Source organism: Equus quagga, unplaced genomic scaffold (assembly GCF_021613505.1).
Source record: "Equus quagga isolate Etosha38 unplaced genomic scaffold, UCLA_HA_Equagga_1.0 153_RagTag, whole genome shotgun sequence".
NCBI lineage: Eukaryota > Metazoa > Chordata > Mammalia > Perissodactyla > Equidae > Equus > Equus quagga.
The window spans coordinates 1,807,782-1,823,668 of NW_025796915.1; the positions used below are offsets into that span (position 1 = coordinate 1,807,782).

The 15,887-nt window shown below is 41.4% G+C and overlaps 1 protein-coding gene across 5 annotated transcripts in view; it reads left to right on the forward strand.

Annotated features, from left to right (window-relative positions):
- The window catches only part of LOC124233036 (paired amphipathic helix protein Sin3a), a 68,461-nt gene that overhangs the window by 30,881 nt on the left and 21,693 nt on the right, over window positions 1-15,887 (forward strand). For all 5 annotated transcript variants that reach the window (XM_046650044.1, XM_046650040.1, XM_046650042.1 and 2 more), the window contains exons 8-16: window positions 129-287; window positions 2,087-2,176; window positions 4,568-4,686; window positions 5,275-5,485; window positions 5,792-5,908; window positions 9,201-9,439; window positions 10,787-10,970; window positions 12,201-12,774; window positions 15,337-15,506. In XM_046650044.1, coding sequence (XP_046506000.1) covers window positions 129-287; window positions 2,087-2,176; window positions 4,568-4,686; window positions 5,275-5,485; window positions 5,792-5,908; window positions 9,201-9,439; window positions 10,787-10,970; window positions 12,201-12,774; window positions 15,337-15,506 — 1,863 coding nt within the window. The remainder of the gene's footprint in view (window positions 1-128; window positions 288-2,086; window positions 2,177-4,567; window positions 4,687-5,274; window positions 5,486-5,791; window positions 5,909-9,200; window positions 9,440-10,786; window positions 10,971-12,200; window positions 12,775-15,336; window positions 15,507-15,887) is intronic.

The following is a 15,887-nucleotide window of genomic DNA, read 5'->3' on the forward strand; positions in this document are numbered from 1 at the left end:
AACAAGAACTACACTATTTAGAATTATCTTAGATAAGTCAGGAAGCTGGAATCAGAAGGGGACTTTTTCTAAATGTATATTTATTTGTTTTGATAAGAACAGTAATTTCTTTCATGTGTCTTAATCAGCTTTTAAGCAAAACAACTGCTGAGAAGGTTGATTCTGTCAGAAATGACCATGGAGGCACTGTGAAGAAGCCCCAACTGAACAATAAGCCACAGAGGCCAAGCCAGAATGGCTGCCAGATCCGCAGGCACTCTGGAACAGGAGCCACCCCTCCAGTGAAGGTGAGAATGGGCCATAGCTGCTCATTTTGACTTCCAGGAGCAATTCTAGGGGATAGATACTCTGGGGTTGGTCATGTGTTCTCCTAAGCATGTTGACTGTTGGAGTCTGAATTCAGAGTGAGTTGGTGTATGTCACAGAATCTCAGTGCAAAGCTTTTTATCTGGCTTTGCAAAAGAAGGTTAGAATACCACTAATTGCTCAGATTACTGTGCTTTTTTGAGTTCTTGGTTTTCTCTGTATTTTCTCTCTTCTTTCTGTTAGCTGACATCTCTTTTTTTGTTTGCTGCCAAGAGTTTCTAAGACATTAATTTTTCTCTTCTTCTGATTTGATTCCTTAAACCTGCCTTGTGCTAAGAAAGAAGATTTTTAAGCTTGGTAGTTGTTTCAGAAATAAGTTAGTGGTCTCTGAGGTCCTAAAGTGAGTAAGTTGCATATGCTTTGTGAGATCTCTTTGGTTTAGAGGCTTATCCTGCCCAAGGTTCTTTGTTAGGTTGCCAGATCTTCTCTGTATCATCCTAATTTCCAAGGCAGGTCCTTTGGGCTATAGCAGAGGGAGGTCTTAACTCTTGTTAGTGACCTGTCACATGATGCTTCTTGTTATAGTAAGCACTGATGGTCTGCCTGCAGAAAGTTAAGCCTGTTTCCTTTTTCTTTGTGTAGTCCAGGGAGAGGGCTAGGTGTATGTATTGAATGTTGCTTCAGTGAATTCTAAAGCAGTGTATAACAAGGAAAAGATAGGCATGTCTGCAGGATTTTAATTAAATAATAACAGAAGCTAGTGGGATTTCTAATAGTAAGAGGTGGCGGGGTGAACAAGCAAATAACTGCAAAGACTGACTGACATGTTAAGTGTTGCTGACACTTTTGAAGGACTATTTTTTAGTATTTTTAATGGTCTCTCCTTTTGAAAGCAAGTTGAACATAGTAATAGTTTATATTTCTTCTCTTCAGTAAAGAGTGTTAGTTAAATGGGTAGCAAGAATCAGGTTAGCAGATAGGCTCTACTCTTGAATTGGTCTCCTCCCACACTTAATTACCCACAGGTGAACACACTATTGGGTCATTAGACTTCCCTCCCTGCTTTCTTCTTAGGCGGTGTAAGCAGAGGGTATGGCTCCTAAGAGAGAGTACTCTGAGGTGGCAAAGGTAGATATGCTGCTTCTCTCAAAGTCTGCTTTTCTTCTCAGATAGTTGAAAGGTGACTTTTTAAAAGTAAATTCTTGCCTGACAGTTGTGTCATGGCCTATTCATTCCCTTTGAAAGAGCAGTCTTAAATTGGTCTGAGTGGATATTGCTGAGAAGACAGTTATTTCTTGTCAGGAAGATAAACTATGCTTTTTTCATGATTTTTTTAATTGAACTGTAATTAAAGGTTAAAGATTGATGTCTGTCCACTCCAGGCCATGTACTCTCTCTATTTACAAACACACTCTTCTGCCTCCACGGCTAGCAAGACAAGGCAATGACATTAGATTTCTGCTAGTTACTTTTGGCCTATGGAAAAAGTAAGAATATTAATTCTAATAGCACAGTGATGCTGTGACCATTGTAGAGAGAATATTTGGGGAGTCAAATGATCTATGAATGTCGGGGAAAAAATCAACAGGCAAACTGAAATAGAAAAGACAAGTAGAAATCTTTTAGGCTGTAAAGTGGGTTAGTGACTTAAATTTTCTCATTTGTTGCAATTTATTAATCAGCGGCAGTCAGTGATGGAACCTTTGACCACAGATGAAAATAAAACTGAGAGAAATCTACTGTTTGAATCTTACGTGTCTGTATTTTTCCGGTTTTGCAGAAGAAACCCAAACTGCTCAGCCTAAAGGATTCTTCTATGGCAGATGCCAGCAAGCATGGTGTAGGAACTGAATCATTATTTTTTGATAAGGTGAGTAATGGATGAATTAGATTTAATATTGGCTATTAATGCCAAGAGAAAATCACCCTGTCCCCAAGAAGATTGTTTTAGAGGCTTCAAGCTGATTAGGACTTTCTACTTTTTTTTTTTAAGATTTAATTTTTTTCCTTTTTCTCCCCAAAGCCCCCCGGTACATAGTTGTATATTCTTCGTTGTGGGTTCTTCTAGTTGTGGCGTGTGGGACGCTGCCTCAGCGTGGTTTGATGAGCAGTGCCATGTCCGCGCCCAGGATTCGAACCAACGAAACACTGGGCCGCCTGCAGCGGAGCGCGCGAACTTAACCACTCGGCCATGGGGCCGGTCCCAGGACTTTCTACTTTTTAACATAGTTTCCAAGTGGTAGGTCCTTTCAGTCTACTAGAACTATTAGCACAGCTAGAGAAGTGGGAGCATTGTCTGCTTTGGTTTTGTGAAGTAGTTTGCAGCAAAATATAGCATTTTCCATGGTGGAAGACAGCTTTTTAAAAAAGCATGGTATTAGTCTTGAAAGATAAACTATTTGTGGTATGGCATATAGGGTTCATGGGAATTCTGATTTAATTGTATGCTCTCAAAGCACCCCAGGTGATTCTAATGAGCAGCCAGAGTTGAGATTATTGGTTTAAACAGAATTGTGTGGTGTGATAGTTTGACTCTCCTCTTTGGAGTCAAACCGATGATGAGCAGGCTACTTTCATCAGGATAGCTGGGAAGTGTGTGACTTCTCACTGGCAGGAACCAACCTGGGTTGATCTGGTGGTGATTTACCTTGTCTTGCGCCTGTGGGTTTTTGTAAACAGGCAGTAACATCTCCATGATTGGTGCCTCCTGATCTCTCTCTAGCTTGTTGTGCCTGTGTGAGTTGTCCTGTGGAACAGTTAAGGGTCTCTCGCTCTGACTTGAACCGTTTTTGAGGGTTGCCTGGGCACTTGATGCTTCTAAGGCAGATGTCAAAGTCCGAGTCACAACCAACAGATGACAAGGAAAGGGTCAGGGAGGAGGGACTGAATAAGTTAATTTTTTTCAGAGTGATGTTTTTTTTTTTTATTTTTGAAGTACTTATTTCTTAGAGATATATACTGGTATATATAGATGAAATGTCTGGAATTTACCTTAAAATTCAGTGGTAGGGGAAATGGGTATAGATGAAGCAAAATTTACTGTATTAATCATTGAGGCTGGGTGAGTACATGGGATTCATTAGACTATTCTGTCTACTTTTGTTTATGTTTAAAAGTTAATAAAAATTAAAAGTAAATAAATATGGTGTATAGTACAAAAAGCACAGTGCTTTTTCATCTTTGGCTTTGAAAGTACATATTCCATATAGTATCTGTTGATTGATAGTTAGGAAAAGCATATAGGAGCCTGGAGAAGGTTGTTGATAAGCCACTTGGTCTGGTGAGGGTCTACAATCCTCACTAAAGGCCCACAATGCTAAATGTTTACTTTGGAAATGGAAACTCCAGATTGCTCATCTAGCCAGGCTAGTTTAACTTTGCCATTGAACATTTTTAGGTTTTTGGATGTTAAAATGGTCAATATTATGAATGGTGGAAGGACAAGGATCAGGTTAGAGGACAAAATATCTTACTTAAAAAGATCATTATTCAAGATTAACAGAGTTTGAAAACAGTATTGACAGAGATTCTTGCTGTAAACCTCTGTTAGGAGAGGCATCAAAAGCTTGGGTAACTCTGATACGGTCCAGAGAATCAAGCATGTGAGAAAGTAAATGTCAGGGGCTGGCCCCGTGGCCGAGTGGTTAAGTTCGCGCGCTCCGCTGCAGGTGGCCCAGTGTTTCGTTGGTTCGAATCCTGGGCACAGACATGGCACTGCTCATCAAACCACGCTGAGGCAGTGTCCCACGTGCCACAACTAGAAGGACCCACAACGAAGAATATACAACTACGTACAGGGGGGTTTTGGGGCGAAAAAGGAAAAAAATAAAATCTTAAAAAAAAAAAATAGATGTCTTATTTACTCTAGGATCTCATTTTAAAAAAATTTTTATTATGGAAAATTTTAAAAATATGTGAAATTAGAGAGAATAGTAAAATGACTCCTCATGTACCCCATCATCCAGCTTCAGCAGTTCCCAACTCCCAGCCAGTGTGCTTGTTTCATATGTACTCTCACCCACCCCAGATTATTTGGAGACAAATCCCAGAAATTGTATTATTTCATCCATAAATATTTTACTAAGTTTCCTTTTGAAATGATGTCTTTTTTCAAACATAATAATTATCACATCTAAAAAAAAACTAACATTGATTCCTTAGTATCGTCAAATAACAGTTCAAGTTTCTCCAATCTTTTAAAAGCGATTTAGGATCTTGTGATTCCTGGCTTAACTGTTTCTCTTCTGGTTGTCTCCATAAGGTCCGAAAGGCTCTGCGGAGTGCAGAGGCCTACGAGAATTTCCTGCGCTGTCTTGTTATCTTTAACCAGGAGGTGATCTCTCGGGCTGAGCTTGTGCAGTTAGTCTCTCCTTTCCTGGGGTAAGTGGAGTGTAGGGCTTAGCCCTGATGTATGATATGGAGGTGAAATAAAGCTTAGTTTGTGAGAGTATATGATAGGCAAAATTAATTTGATTGTGATGGGTCAGTTGACTCATAAAATGTCAGTGTCAAATAAGTGCTCTGGGAAGTCTTCTAGTTCAGCTATCTAGAGATGATGAAATAGGCAGAGGGCATTGGCCAAGACCAGTGGTCTCCTGGTCCCCTGACTAGTGTTGGATGTTTTTAGAGACCAGTCTCTTCAAGGGTTCTAGAATCTTGACTGTTTTTGACAACCTAAGAATGATCTGAACATTGAAGCAATATTCTTTATGAGAAGAGTGGTTGGTTATTGCCTAGTTTCAGTGCAACTCTTCCATCACCACCTTATATGATCTTGGAGCACTCTACAAGAAAAAGGGAAGCCAAATACTCAGAAGCAGTGCTTCTTAAGGAGGAAATAAAAATTGTCATTGGAATTTGTCCCTTGTAGCAGAGTTCTGATCCAACACCCCATAGTGGTGTAGTCAGACCTCAGGATAACTGCATCCTGTTTCTGATTGCTCACCAGTTTTTGGTTTGGTTCTTCAGGAAATTCCCTGAACTGTTTAATTGGTTTAAAAACTTTCTGGGCTATAAGGAATCTGTACATCTGGAAACCTTTCCAAAGGAACGAGCCACAGAGGGCATTGCCATGGAGATAGATTATGCCTCTTGTAAACGGTTGGGCTCCAGCTATCGAGCCCTACCAAAGAGTTACCAGCAGCCCAAGTGTACAGGACGGACTCCTCTCTGTAAAGAGGTAAGGCCTTCCCTAGAAAGGATCAGCCCTGAATCCTCAGCTTCCTCCAGAAGGGAATGGTTCCAGGAATCAAGAATTTATGTGAATGAGGAAATCAAAACCCTTCTCTTTTTTTAAAAGAAAATGTTTTACATTTATATTCAGAACCTTTTCCTTACTAATATCTTTTGTAAACTTGCTTAAAGTGAAACTTGTAATGTTAACTGTTTCTTCCCTCCCTAGAGTTTTATCTGTCTTTTTGAGAATGCTTAATCACCAGCAAGTTTTGTTATACTTTTGTTTCACTTTCTCTTCTTTTACCCAAAGGTTTTAAATGATACCTGGGTTTCCTTCCCTTCTTGGTCTGAGGACTCCACCTTTGTTAGTTCTAAGAAAACTCAGTATGAAGAACATATCTATCGTTGTGAAGATGAACGCTTTGAGGTACAAGCTCCTTTATCATTTGAAGTTTAGGGAAATGGGAGATGCTAAATGATAAGATATCTTAAATACCTATCTGTGAGGGTTAATTTTTAAGACTGAAGAGCCAGAGGCTTACATTCTTCTGTACTAAATGCTTGTCATACTTACCATGCCTGACTAGTTTGTCACATATATAAGTAATATTTTTATGACAAATAGGACTTATCTAGGCCACTTTAACCGTTTTAACTGAAATTATCCATTGATGGCTGAATAATAATAGTTTGAATTTTTAACGGCATTTTAAAGGTTATTGTGTTTTACATGGTATATAAAATCAGTATCTTAGGGCCTACTGGTTTTCTTGAAGCTGTTTTAAATTATTTGTTTCCAAGTGTATATTGCTATTCTTAGCAGGTATCTTGACATGGTTAGCAAACCAGCTGTCCTTTGAGAACTGGAGTTCTCTCATGTTTCTGATATTGATTTGGCTCCTTTTAAAAGGAAGTTGACTTAGAGACTTAATTTTTTTTGTTTTTATTTTTTTATTTATTTTTGCTGAGGAAGATTAGCCCTGAGCTAACATCCGTGCCAGTCTTCCTCCACTTTATAAATGGGTCATCGCCACAGCATGGCTGACAAGTGATGTAGGTCCACGCTGGAGATCCGAACCCACAAACCTGGGCTGCTGAAGCAGAGCGCACCAAACTTAACCACTATGCCACCACGGGGCCAGCCCCAGGGACTTTATTTTAAAGTAGTAGAGAAGGGAAGTAGTAGAGTGGAAAAGAAAAAAAAAAGTAAAAATAGTAAAAGTTGAAGTAAAGTAGTAGGGAAGGAAGACCAAACATGAGATAGATTGACTCCATAAAGGAAGCCCCAGGCATGAGTCTACAGGAGCTGAGGAGAGGAGGACAGGACATTGTGGATATCACTCATTCATAAGGTGGCCAGGGGTTGGAGCCAACTTGATGGCACATAACAACAACAAGTAGGGAAAGGAAGAGCTGGAGTGAATAAATGAGCTGTCAGAGAGCCCCCATATCAGGAGTGGGCGTACTGAAAGTGGGCTCAGAATCCCTAATGTGTTTAATTATCTAGTTCACTGAGAACATCAACAAAGGGGCCGGCCCGGTGGCGCAGCGGTTAAGTTCCACTTCTCGGTGGCCCAGGGTTCGTCGGTTTGGATCCTGGGTGCGGACATGGCACCGCTTGGCAAACCATGCTGTGGCAGGTGTCCCAAGTGTAAAGTAAAGGAAGATGGGCATGGATGTTAGCTCAGGGCCAGTCTTGCTCAGCAAAAAGAGGAGGATTGGCAGCAGTTAGTTCAGGGCTAATCTTCCTCAAAAAAAAAAAAAAAGAACATCAACAAAAAGGGAATGTTAGATGTGTCCAAAGAGGTAAAATTACATGTATCCTATTTAATGTGTTTATTATATAAAACTGACTGGCTCTGCTTATTCATATGGGTGGGAGATATCTTGGCTCTTTTTTTAATTCATACTAATTTAGCTCTCTGCCACTTATCCCTGTTCACACTTGTTTCAGCTGTCTCTGGCATGTTTTGAATGAAGAGCCACATGTTGCTTGGCCACTGGCAGGTGATTGGCCATCTCTGCCCCAGTGTTGATGAGGAGTTTCAACCATTTGCAGAAAACTAAATTATGACAGATGTTAACTTCATTGGAAAGTTTTGTCAGGCTAAAGAAAGTGCTTCTTTGTTACTTAGGTTTAGTAAGGTTAGATGATGAATTAGAAAGCAGAGATGAGCATCTTTTTTTGACAGGATGTTTCCATTCTCAACTAGTCTGCCTGCAAAAGAGAGGCAACACCCTTATCTCCCATTTCTGATTATAGGGGTGACAAAGAAGTGTGGGGTGGTGTGTGTATATATGCTTAGGATTGAGTGGGATGGGCTAGTTTGAAGGTGTATTCTTTTATGTATCAGGATACATTAGTAATCCTGCAATACACACAACCCCCAAATCTCGATGGCTTGAAAAGCAGGTTTATTTCTTGATCATGCTACATGTGCATTGATGTTTAGCAGGGGATTCTCATCAGAATTACTTGGGGACCCAGGCTAATAGACTGCTACCATCTTGCCCATTGCCAGAAACTAGAGGGAAAAGAGAGCTCAGAAGGATTTTGCACCCTTAAATGCTCTAGCCTAGAACTAATAAACATTACTTAACTTACCTGTTCATAACTCATTTGCGAGAACTAGTTACATGGCCCTGTCCAATCACTGGGAGCCTGGAATATTGATCCATCGTTTGTCCATAATTGGGGAGAAGGGGGGACAAGAAGTATTTGACAAAATGGCTACCACTGTCCCCAAACTAGAAAACTTAAGGAACACTTCTACAGACATTTGGTCGTATGCCCTTGAGACTGCTCATTTATTTCATTTTCTGTTTCTCGTTTAGAGAATCTTGTGTTAAGCCTAGGGAAAAAGTTAAAGTCATATCCTTAACCAGGTCAGCCTAGGTCCTTGCCAGAAAATAGGTGCCAGAGTTCAGAAAGAATTTATATGGTTACCCAGAGATAAAACATTCAAGTCCTTAAGGAATGATAGCCACTGCTCTTATTACTACTGGATGTAGAACAAAGCTATTACATATTTAAATATTTCAAGTTAACTCTGAAAAACCTTACTCATGTTTATCATCTTGAATAGTCTTTGGGGGATTTTTTAAAAAATTATTGTTTCTGTTTATAACAGATCTTAGCAATTCAGCAAAGTTTAGGAGAAAGTGTCAGTAAGGTTCCCTCCTGTTAGGTCCCTCTGGTCTGGGGTTAGTGGTCCTAAGCAAAGCATGGTGATGGTGGTAGAAGTAATACCTACTACTTACCCATCATTTATTGGATGTTTGTTATGTGCCGGGCATTCTGCTAAACGCTTTATGTGGATTGTATTGTTTAATCTAGAAAACAATTTATTAGAGTAGGTGGAGTTATCCCTGTTTTACTGACAAGGAAGCAGTCTTACTATGGCCAGTATGGCAGAGCTAGGATTCCAGTCCAGGTAGTTTGACTCCCCACCTTATATTCTTTTTTTTCCTCCCCAAATCCCCCCAGTACATAGTTGTCTATTCTAGTTGTGGATCCTTCTAGTTGTGGGATGTGGGACGCCGCCTCAACATGGCCTAATGAGTGGTGCCATGTCCGCACCCAGGATCCGAACCCTGGGTGGCCAAAGCGGAGCGCGCGAACTTAACCACTTGGTCATGGGGCCGGCCCCCGACCTTATATTCTTGACCACTATTCTATTCTGGTTTGGGTCCTGAGCACACTTCATCTTTTTCTTTAGCTTGATGTAGTTTTAGAGACCAATCTGGCAACAATCCGGGTTCTGGAAGCAATACAGAAGAAGCTTTCCCGCTTGTCTGCTGAGGAACAAGCCAAATTTCGCCTGGACAACACACTTGGGGGCACATCAGAAGTCATTCATCGAAAAGCCCTCCAGAGGATATATGCTGACAAAGCGGCTGATATCATTGATGGGCTGAGGAAGAACCCCTCCATTGCTGTCCCAATTGTCCTTAAAAGGTACCTGAGCGAATGTGCCCTTCATTTTTTAGTGTGCTTCATGACAGATTCAGTGGCCCATTAAATAAGGTTCTCATTTCAACCTGGTTATCCCATGAGACTTCCATTTCTCCCTGACCCTGGTTGTTGGAAATCAGGTATATCATGGGATAGTGGAGCTTCTTCATGGCGTTCTTGGTCACCAGCAGTAGAGACAAACCTTGAAAGTCCATAGTGGAATGCTTAGTGTGTTTGATGGGATATTTTAAATATAGAAAAGAACAAAGAAGAAAACTACCCGTGTTCCTGCCCCTCAGTATTGTGTTGTTGACATCTTTGTTTTTTAATAAGAAAAATCACTCTTTGTCTTTGTAAAATTGATATGTATTATTTAAAAAGACAGCGTGCCATTTGTAACAAGAATGTCTTCTTTCTCCTAAGCCTGCAGCCTGAGGTGTAGAGGGGCTGTTGTACCCACCTAAGGCCAAGTGTTAAGGAGGAGGAGGCCAGAGCCAGGGCTGGGCCCCAGGCTCCTCCAAGTCCATGGCACTCTGGACCACACTGCATCCCAACTAAGGGCTGGCTCCTCTCACTATCACCTGGTGAAAAGGAATTCTTTTCTGCTGCACAGTTCATAATGCCCAGATGTTATTTTTCCTCCCTAGTCTTGACCTCAAGAGCTGGCACAGCTTATGTTCCTTCTTGCCAGTAGCATTTAACTTTTGGCTTTAAGATGTAGGATATTTTCCAGTTTGAGTGCTGGTTTTGGTTTTACTCTCCTCTCCTCTTTTGGAGACTTAGGATCAGTTATTCTCATCAGAACTCCCCAAACTGTCCAGAGGAATCATACTGTGCGAGTTCTCTGCTCTTGGACTTTTGCATTTATGTTAGCTTAGTAAATGTTCTTAGAAGTCTTGCAGCAAAGAAAGGTGTTTAACTTTGTTTTAGTTGGCCAAGGAAAAGAACCCCTTTTTTAAGGGTATTCTGTGGAATGCTGTTTGAGAAATAACTGTTCTAGGTAAGATTTCTGGGTTTGGGACAAATTACTTCCCCAGAGTAAGTCCTGAGAGTAATTTCCTCATGTAACAGAGTTCAAGACTGGTTTGAATAACATTTATCCCAAGTTGCCAGTAATTTTGACAGACCTATTATATGTTTTGGCTTTTGAAATAAAGTAAGCCTGACGTATTTCTCATTTCTAAACCTTTGTGAGAGTGGGTGGTGTTATCCCTGTTTTACTGATAAGGAAACAATAAATGGCTAGTGTGGCAGAGCCAGGATTCCTAGCCAAGGAATTTGACTCCCTACATTATAATTCCTACATCTGAATTCCCGTCTTGTTTCCACCTCCCCATCACATCCCACTAGGTTGAAGATGAAAGAGGAAGAATGGCGAGAAGCTCAGAGAGGCTTTAACAAGGTGTGGAGAGAACAAAATGAGAAATACTACTTGAAGTCTCTGGACCACCAGGGCATCAACTTTAAACAGAATGACACCAAGGTCCTGAGGTCTAAGAGCTTACTCAATGAGATTGAGAGTATCTATGATGAGGTAAGCTGGAGGTTTCTACATCTGTGAGAGGATTCTAGTCTTTATGTTCAGCATAGCTTTGATTCCTGGAAATTACCTTTGTTATATGAAAGTGAGACCCTCCAAGACTTGTTGCTTCTTGCTTTCTAACCGTCATAGACTTGTATTCCCCTATTCTTCATTGTAAATCTAAGCCTCCCCTTTACACTAAGGTGTTTTACCGGTTTCCCAATTTACCATCCTGGTTTCAGTTTACACCCACCACCTCTCTCTTCCACTTTTCTCCTCATTTATTTCTCTCAGGTGGTACCTTGTTTCATTCATACAGCTCATCTTTTTTTTTTTTTTATTGGCACCTGAGCTAACATCTGTTGCGAGTCTTTTTTTTTTTTCCTTCTCGCCAAAACCTCCCAGTACATAGTTGTATATGCTAGCCGTAGGTCCTTCTAGTTGAGCTGTATGGGACGCTGCCTCAGCATGGCTTGATGAATGGTGCCAGGTCCATGCCCAGGATCCGAACCGGTGAAACCCTTGACTGCCAAAGCTGAAACATGCAAACTTAACCACTCAGCCACAGGGCCGGCCCCCATATAGCTCATCTTAACTTCCCACAACTTAGACACTTATCATTGATCCCCAAACTTTTCCTAATCCTTGTTTATTTAGCATACTTAACCAGGATTGTATATAGTACTGGACCTAGGATATAGAGATGAATAAGAAATTAATCCTGCTTTCTTTGAGCTTACAGTCTTAGATAGGCTAGAAACATAAATAGAGTGATTGAGAACTCCTCAAAGTGGTGTGATCTTGAATTTTAAAAAACTTTTTATTATGAAAACGTCAAAAATACACAAGAGGGGAGAAAATAGTAAAATGAGCTCTTCCATAAACTTAAATAATCATCCGTGTTTTACTGATTTTGTTACATCTGTCACTTTCCACACTCCCACTGAAGTATTTTAAAATATTGTAAATTCATATCGTAAACTCCATAAATACTAATCCAGAATTTTGAAAGATGATCCCGGTTCTGTCCCATTGTCCCCTATAAATCTTCAGAGTCCAGAAGGTACCAATATTTCAGGATCAAACCATATCTCCCACATTACCTTTTTGTTTCCAGAAGTTTTGGATTGGAAAATAATAGCCATTATGGTTAATAATGGAATGTACTGCTGGTGTAGTCTCATAGGACGGTTTGTTGTTGCTGTAGATATGTCACGTTATTATGTGTCTCTCTCCTGTTAGAGGCAAGAGCAGGCTACAGAAGACAATGCTGGTGTACCTATTGGCCCACACCTTTCGCTTGCCTATGAAGACAAACAGATCCTGGAAGATGCCGCTGCTCTGATTATCCACCATGTGAAGAGGCAGACAGGCATTCAGAAAGAGGACAAGTACAAAATCAAGCAAATCATGCATCATTTTATTCCAGATCTGCTCTTTGCTCAGAGAGGGGATCTCTCAGATGTGGAGGAAGAGGAAGAAGAAGAGATGGATGTAGATGAAGCCACAGGGGCGACTAAGAAGCACAATGGTGTTGGGGGCAGTCCCCCTAAGTCCAAGCTACTGTTTAGTAACACAGCAGCTCAAAAGTTAAGAGGAATGGATGAAGTATACAACCTCTTCTATGTTAATAACAACTGGTATATCTTTATGCGACTACACCAGATTCTTTGCCTGAGGCTGCTGCGGATCTGTTCCCAGGCTGAACGGCAAATTGAAGAAGAAAATCGAGAGAGGGAGTGGGAACGGGAAGTGCTGGGCATAAAGCGAGACAAAAGTGACAGCCCTGCCATCCAGCTACGTCTCAAAGAACCTAGTGAGTGCTCAGGCTGTTGGTTCACAGAAGATGTGAGGGGTTGGGGACCTCAGGGCCTAATTGGACTTGGGACTGCTTTCTTTTATACATAGAACATAGGCAGGCCTTAGAGCCTGACCGGGGTTCAGATCTAGCTCTGCAGTTTACTGGTTGTGTGACATTACTTAAACTCTTTGAGCTTGTTTACCTGTAAAATGGAGGTGCTCCTTGTTACCATGTGGGGTTATTGGGAGAATTGGAGAAAATATGCACAGCACCCTGTGCAGTGCTTGGATCATGGAGACACAATTGCTGGTACTGTGGACACCAGGGAAGGGGTGTTAGTTGCCATCAGTTTCCTAAATGGCAGATCTCTGGGTATCACAAATGTTTCAGAGGACAGAGAGGGACTAAAACATCACAGTCGGTTTCACTCTATGATAAATTAGAAATTCCTAATTGTTCATGCCTAAGACAGGTGCATATTTTCTCAGATATGTTTGGGCAGGACGTTTCTTTAACCAATAGGGTCCATGGCTCATTCCTAATAAATAGAAATACTTTATGGAAGGGAGATTGAAACTCAAGAGACGGTGTGAGACAGTAGAATAGGCAGAATAGGAATGAAGATAGAGAACTCAGGAAAAGAAAGATCAGTGAGGGTTAAGGAAGCCACCACGTGCTTTAAGTAATTCTGTGCCAGCTGCTTCTAGATAACTGTTGAGTTCATAAATTAGGTACTTGAACTGTGAGCCAAAAGCCTTTTCGTGAAGCCTTTCTTCTGTGCTTTTGAGGAAATAGCCAATCTGTGGAGTGAATTTTCCTTTTTTTTTATTTTCAAACTGTTGTAGATGTAAGAAGCCCATGTGTGGCCCTAACCTTCTCTCTTGAAGAGCTAATGACACTGCGAATTAATTCTAAAAGCCTTTATCTCGATTAATCCTAGCTTGAGAAAGACAGCTTTTGGACTTCAGTGTGGTGATTCCATCTGCTTGATAGAAATGAGAGAGAAAATGGCCTAATCCTGGCTTGACCACTGACTTAACCTGGTTTGAGGCTTATTAGTTTGGTCTTAAGTGATAATGCCAAGCCTCACACTGATCATAGCTTGTGTGCACAAATCCGTGGTTTGCACTCGCAGCTTTATTTTGGCATAAAGGCATTGTTCACGGCAGTAGCACAGCCCATGCCTATGCTGTGGGTCTGAACAAGGTGAAATTCTGTGATGAAACTCAAGCCAATTGCATCTTCTTTTCTTTTTGTGAGGAAAATTGGCCCTGAGCTAACATCTGTTGCCAATGCTCCTCTTTTTGGTTGAGGAAAAGTGTCGCCAAGCTAACTCTGCCAGTCTTCCTCTACTTTATGTGAGATGCCGCCATGAGTGGTGCTAGGTCTGTGCCCGGGTCCAAACCTGCGAACTTAACCAGTATGCCCACGGGCCAGCCCCCAGCCAGTTGCTTCTTTTAAATAGTAACTGTCCTGTTTTGCTTGTCTTTAATGAGTCCATCACACTGCAGATGAATGAAGACAAACAGCTTTTGCTCTCAGCCTTTTTTCCCTTGTGTAAACTTTACAAACAGGTAACCAAATGATGACAAAGAGTTCTTTTTGTAGTCTTTTTTCATTTCAATGAACATTTTATTGAAATGCAATATATATATCTAGAAAAGTATACAAATCCGAATTGTGTAGCTCAGTGACTTTTTACAAAGTGAACACACCTGTGTAACCAGCACCTGCTCAAGAAACAGCATAACCACTACCCCCACAGCCCCCTCGTGCCACTGTCTTGATTGCCGACACTGGAGATCAGAGCTACCTGTTTTTGAGCCTTATGTAAATGTCTGTCTTTAGTAAGCTCTAGGCAAGGGTCCTTTCACTGCTCCTCGTGCTCTCTCCTAGTTGCCAAACGTCTGTTTGACAATGGATAAGATTCTAGCTGGTGGTTGAAGTGATTCATGTTGCAACAAGTAGAGATCATTTAATGCAGTTTGCTAAGTACAACATTGGGAATCCATTTTTAAATAAAAGGACTTTGACAAATGCAGATCACTTCATTATTCATAGAGGGTTAATTTGCGCTCCTATTTTTCTGTTCCCAAGAGGTTTCCCAGTGCTAGAGTATGGCTCTGTCTGCCTTTTTTTCGTCTGCACTTTACGCTTCATTAGAATAGCTTTATGAACAAGTGACCCATGTGAGGAATGCTCTTTGCAGGCTGGGAGAGCAGGATCCTCTCTCAGCAGGGGAGCCAACAACTTTTTGAAGAAACTTCTTCCCTGGGATATTTTGCTGTCCTATCATGCAGAGGCCAGCTGTACTGTAAATAAGTTGGGCATGGTCAGTCAGAGTGTCAGAAGCCGCTGTTAAAGTTGCAGAGTCACTCTCCTCTGATAGACAGCGCTGGTGATTGTAGCCACCTGTTGGATTTCATCTCTGTCTGCAGCAGATTGAGTGGGTATGTTCTGAATACCTCGGGTTTGTTCTTTCAAATGCTCTTTAGGCCATCAGTGGGATTTGCCCTGCCTTCTCTCCTAATCTTTTCTTAGCAGGGTAAGGCCTCACCTGTCCCATCTCTCCCACAGTGGATGTTGATGTAGAAGATTATTACCCAGCTTTCCTGGACATGGTGCGGAGCCTGCTGGATGGTAATATAGACTCGTCACAGTATGAAGATTCGCTGAGAGAGATGTTCACCATTCATGCCTACATTGCCTTCACCATGGACAAACTAATCCAGAGCATTGTCAGACAGGTGAGGGCACAGTGGAGGCTAGGGTGGTGAGGGAAGAAGTCCTTACCTAAAGATGGATCAGACAAAGAGAACAGGGCAGATGTCTGTTGGAAGAGGAAAGGCAGTTTTCTCTAACGGTTTATGAACATATGATTTATAGAGGGGAGTGGGAGGCTAATGTGATGTCGGGTTTCTCCTGTTAACGAGGTAGGAGTACTTCAGCCGCATACTTGATTCCTTTGCTTTGCTGGGTTTGCCCTCACAGTCATATGAGCCTACCTCAGACCTGCTGTTTTGCCCTTTTCTTGCTGACTGCCTATGGAGCAGACATTGGTCCTGACTGTAGCTGCCTGCCCTGTTGGCCCAGCTCTTACCTCATCGGCCAGGAGTGAGCTCTCAGTG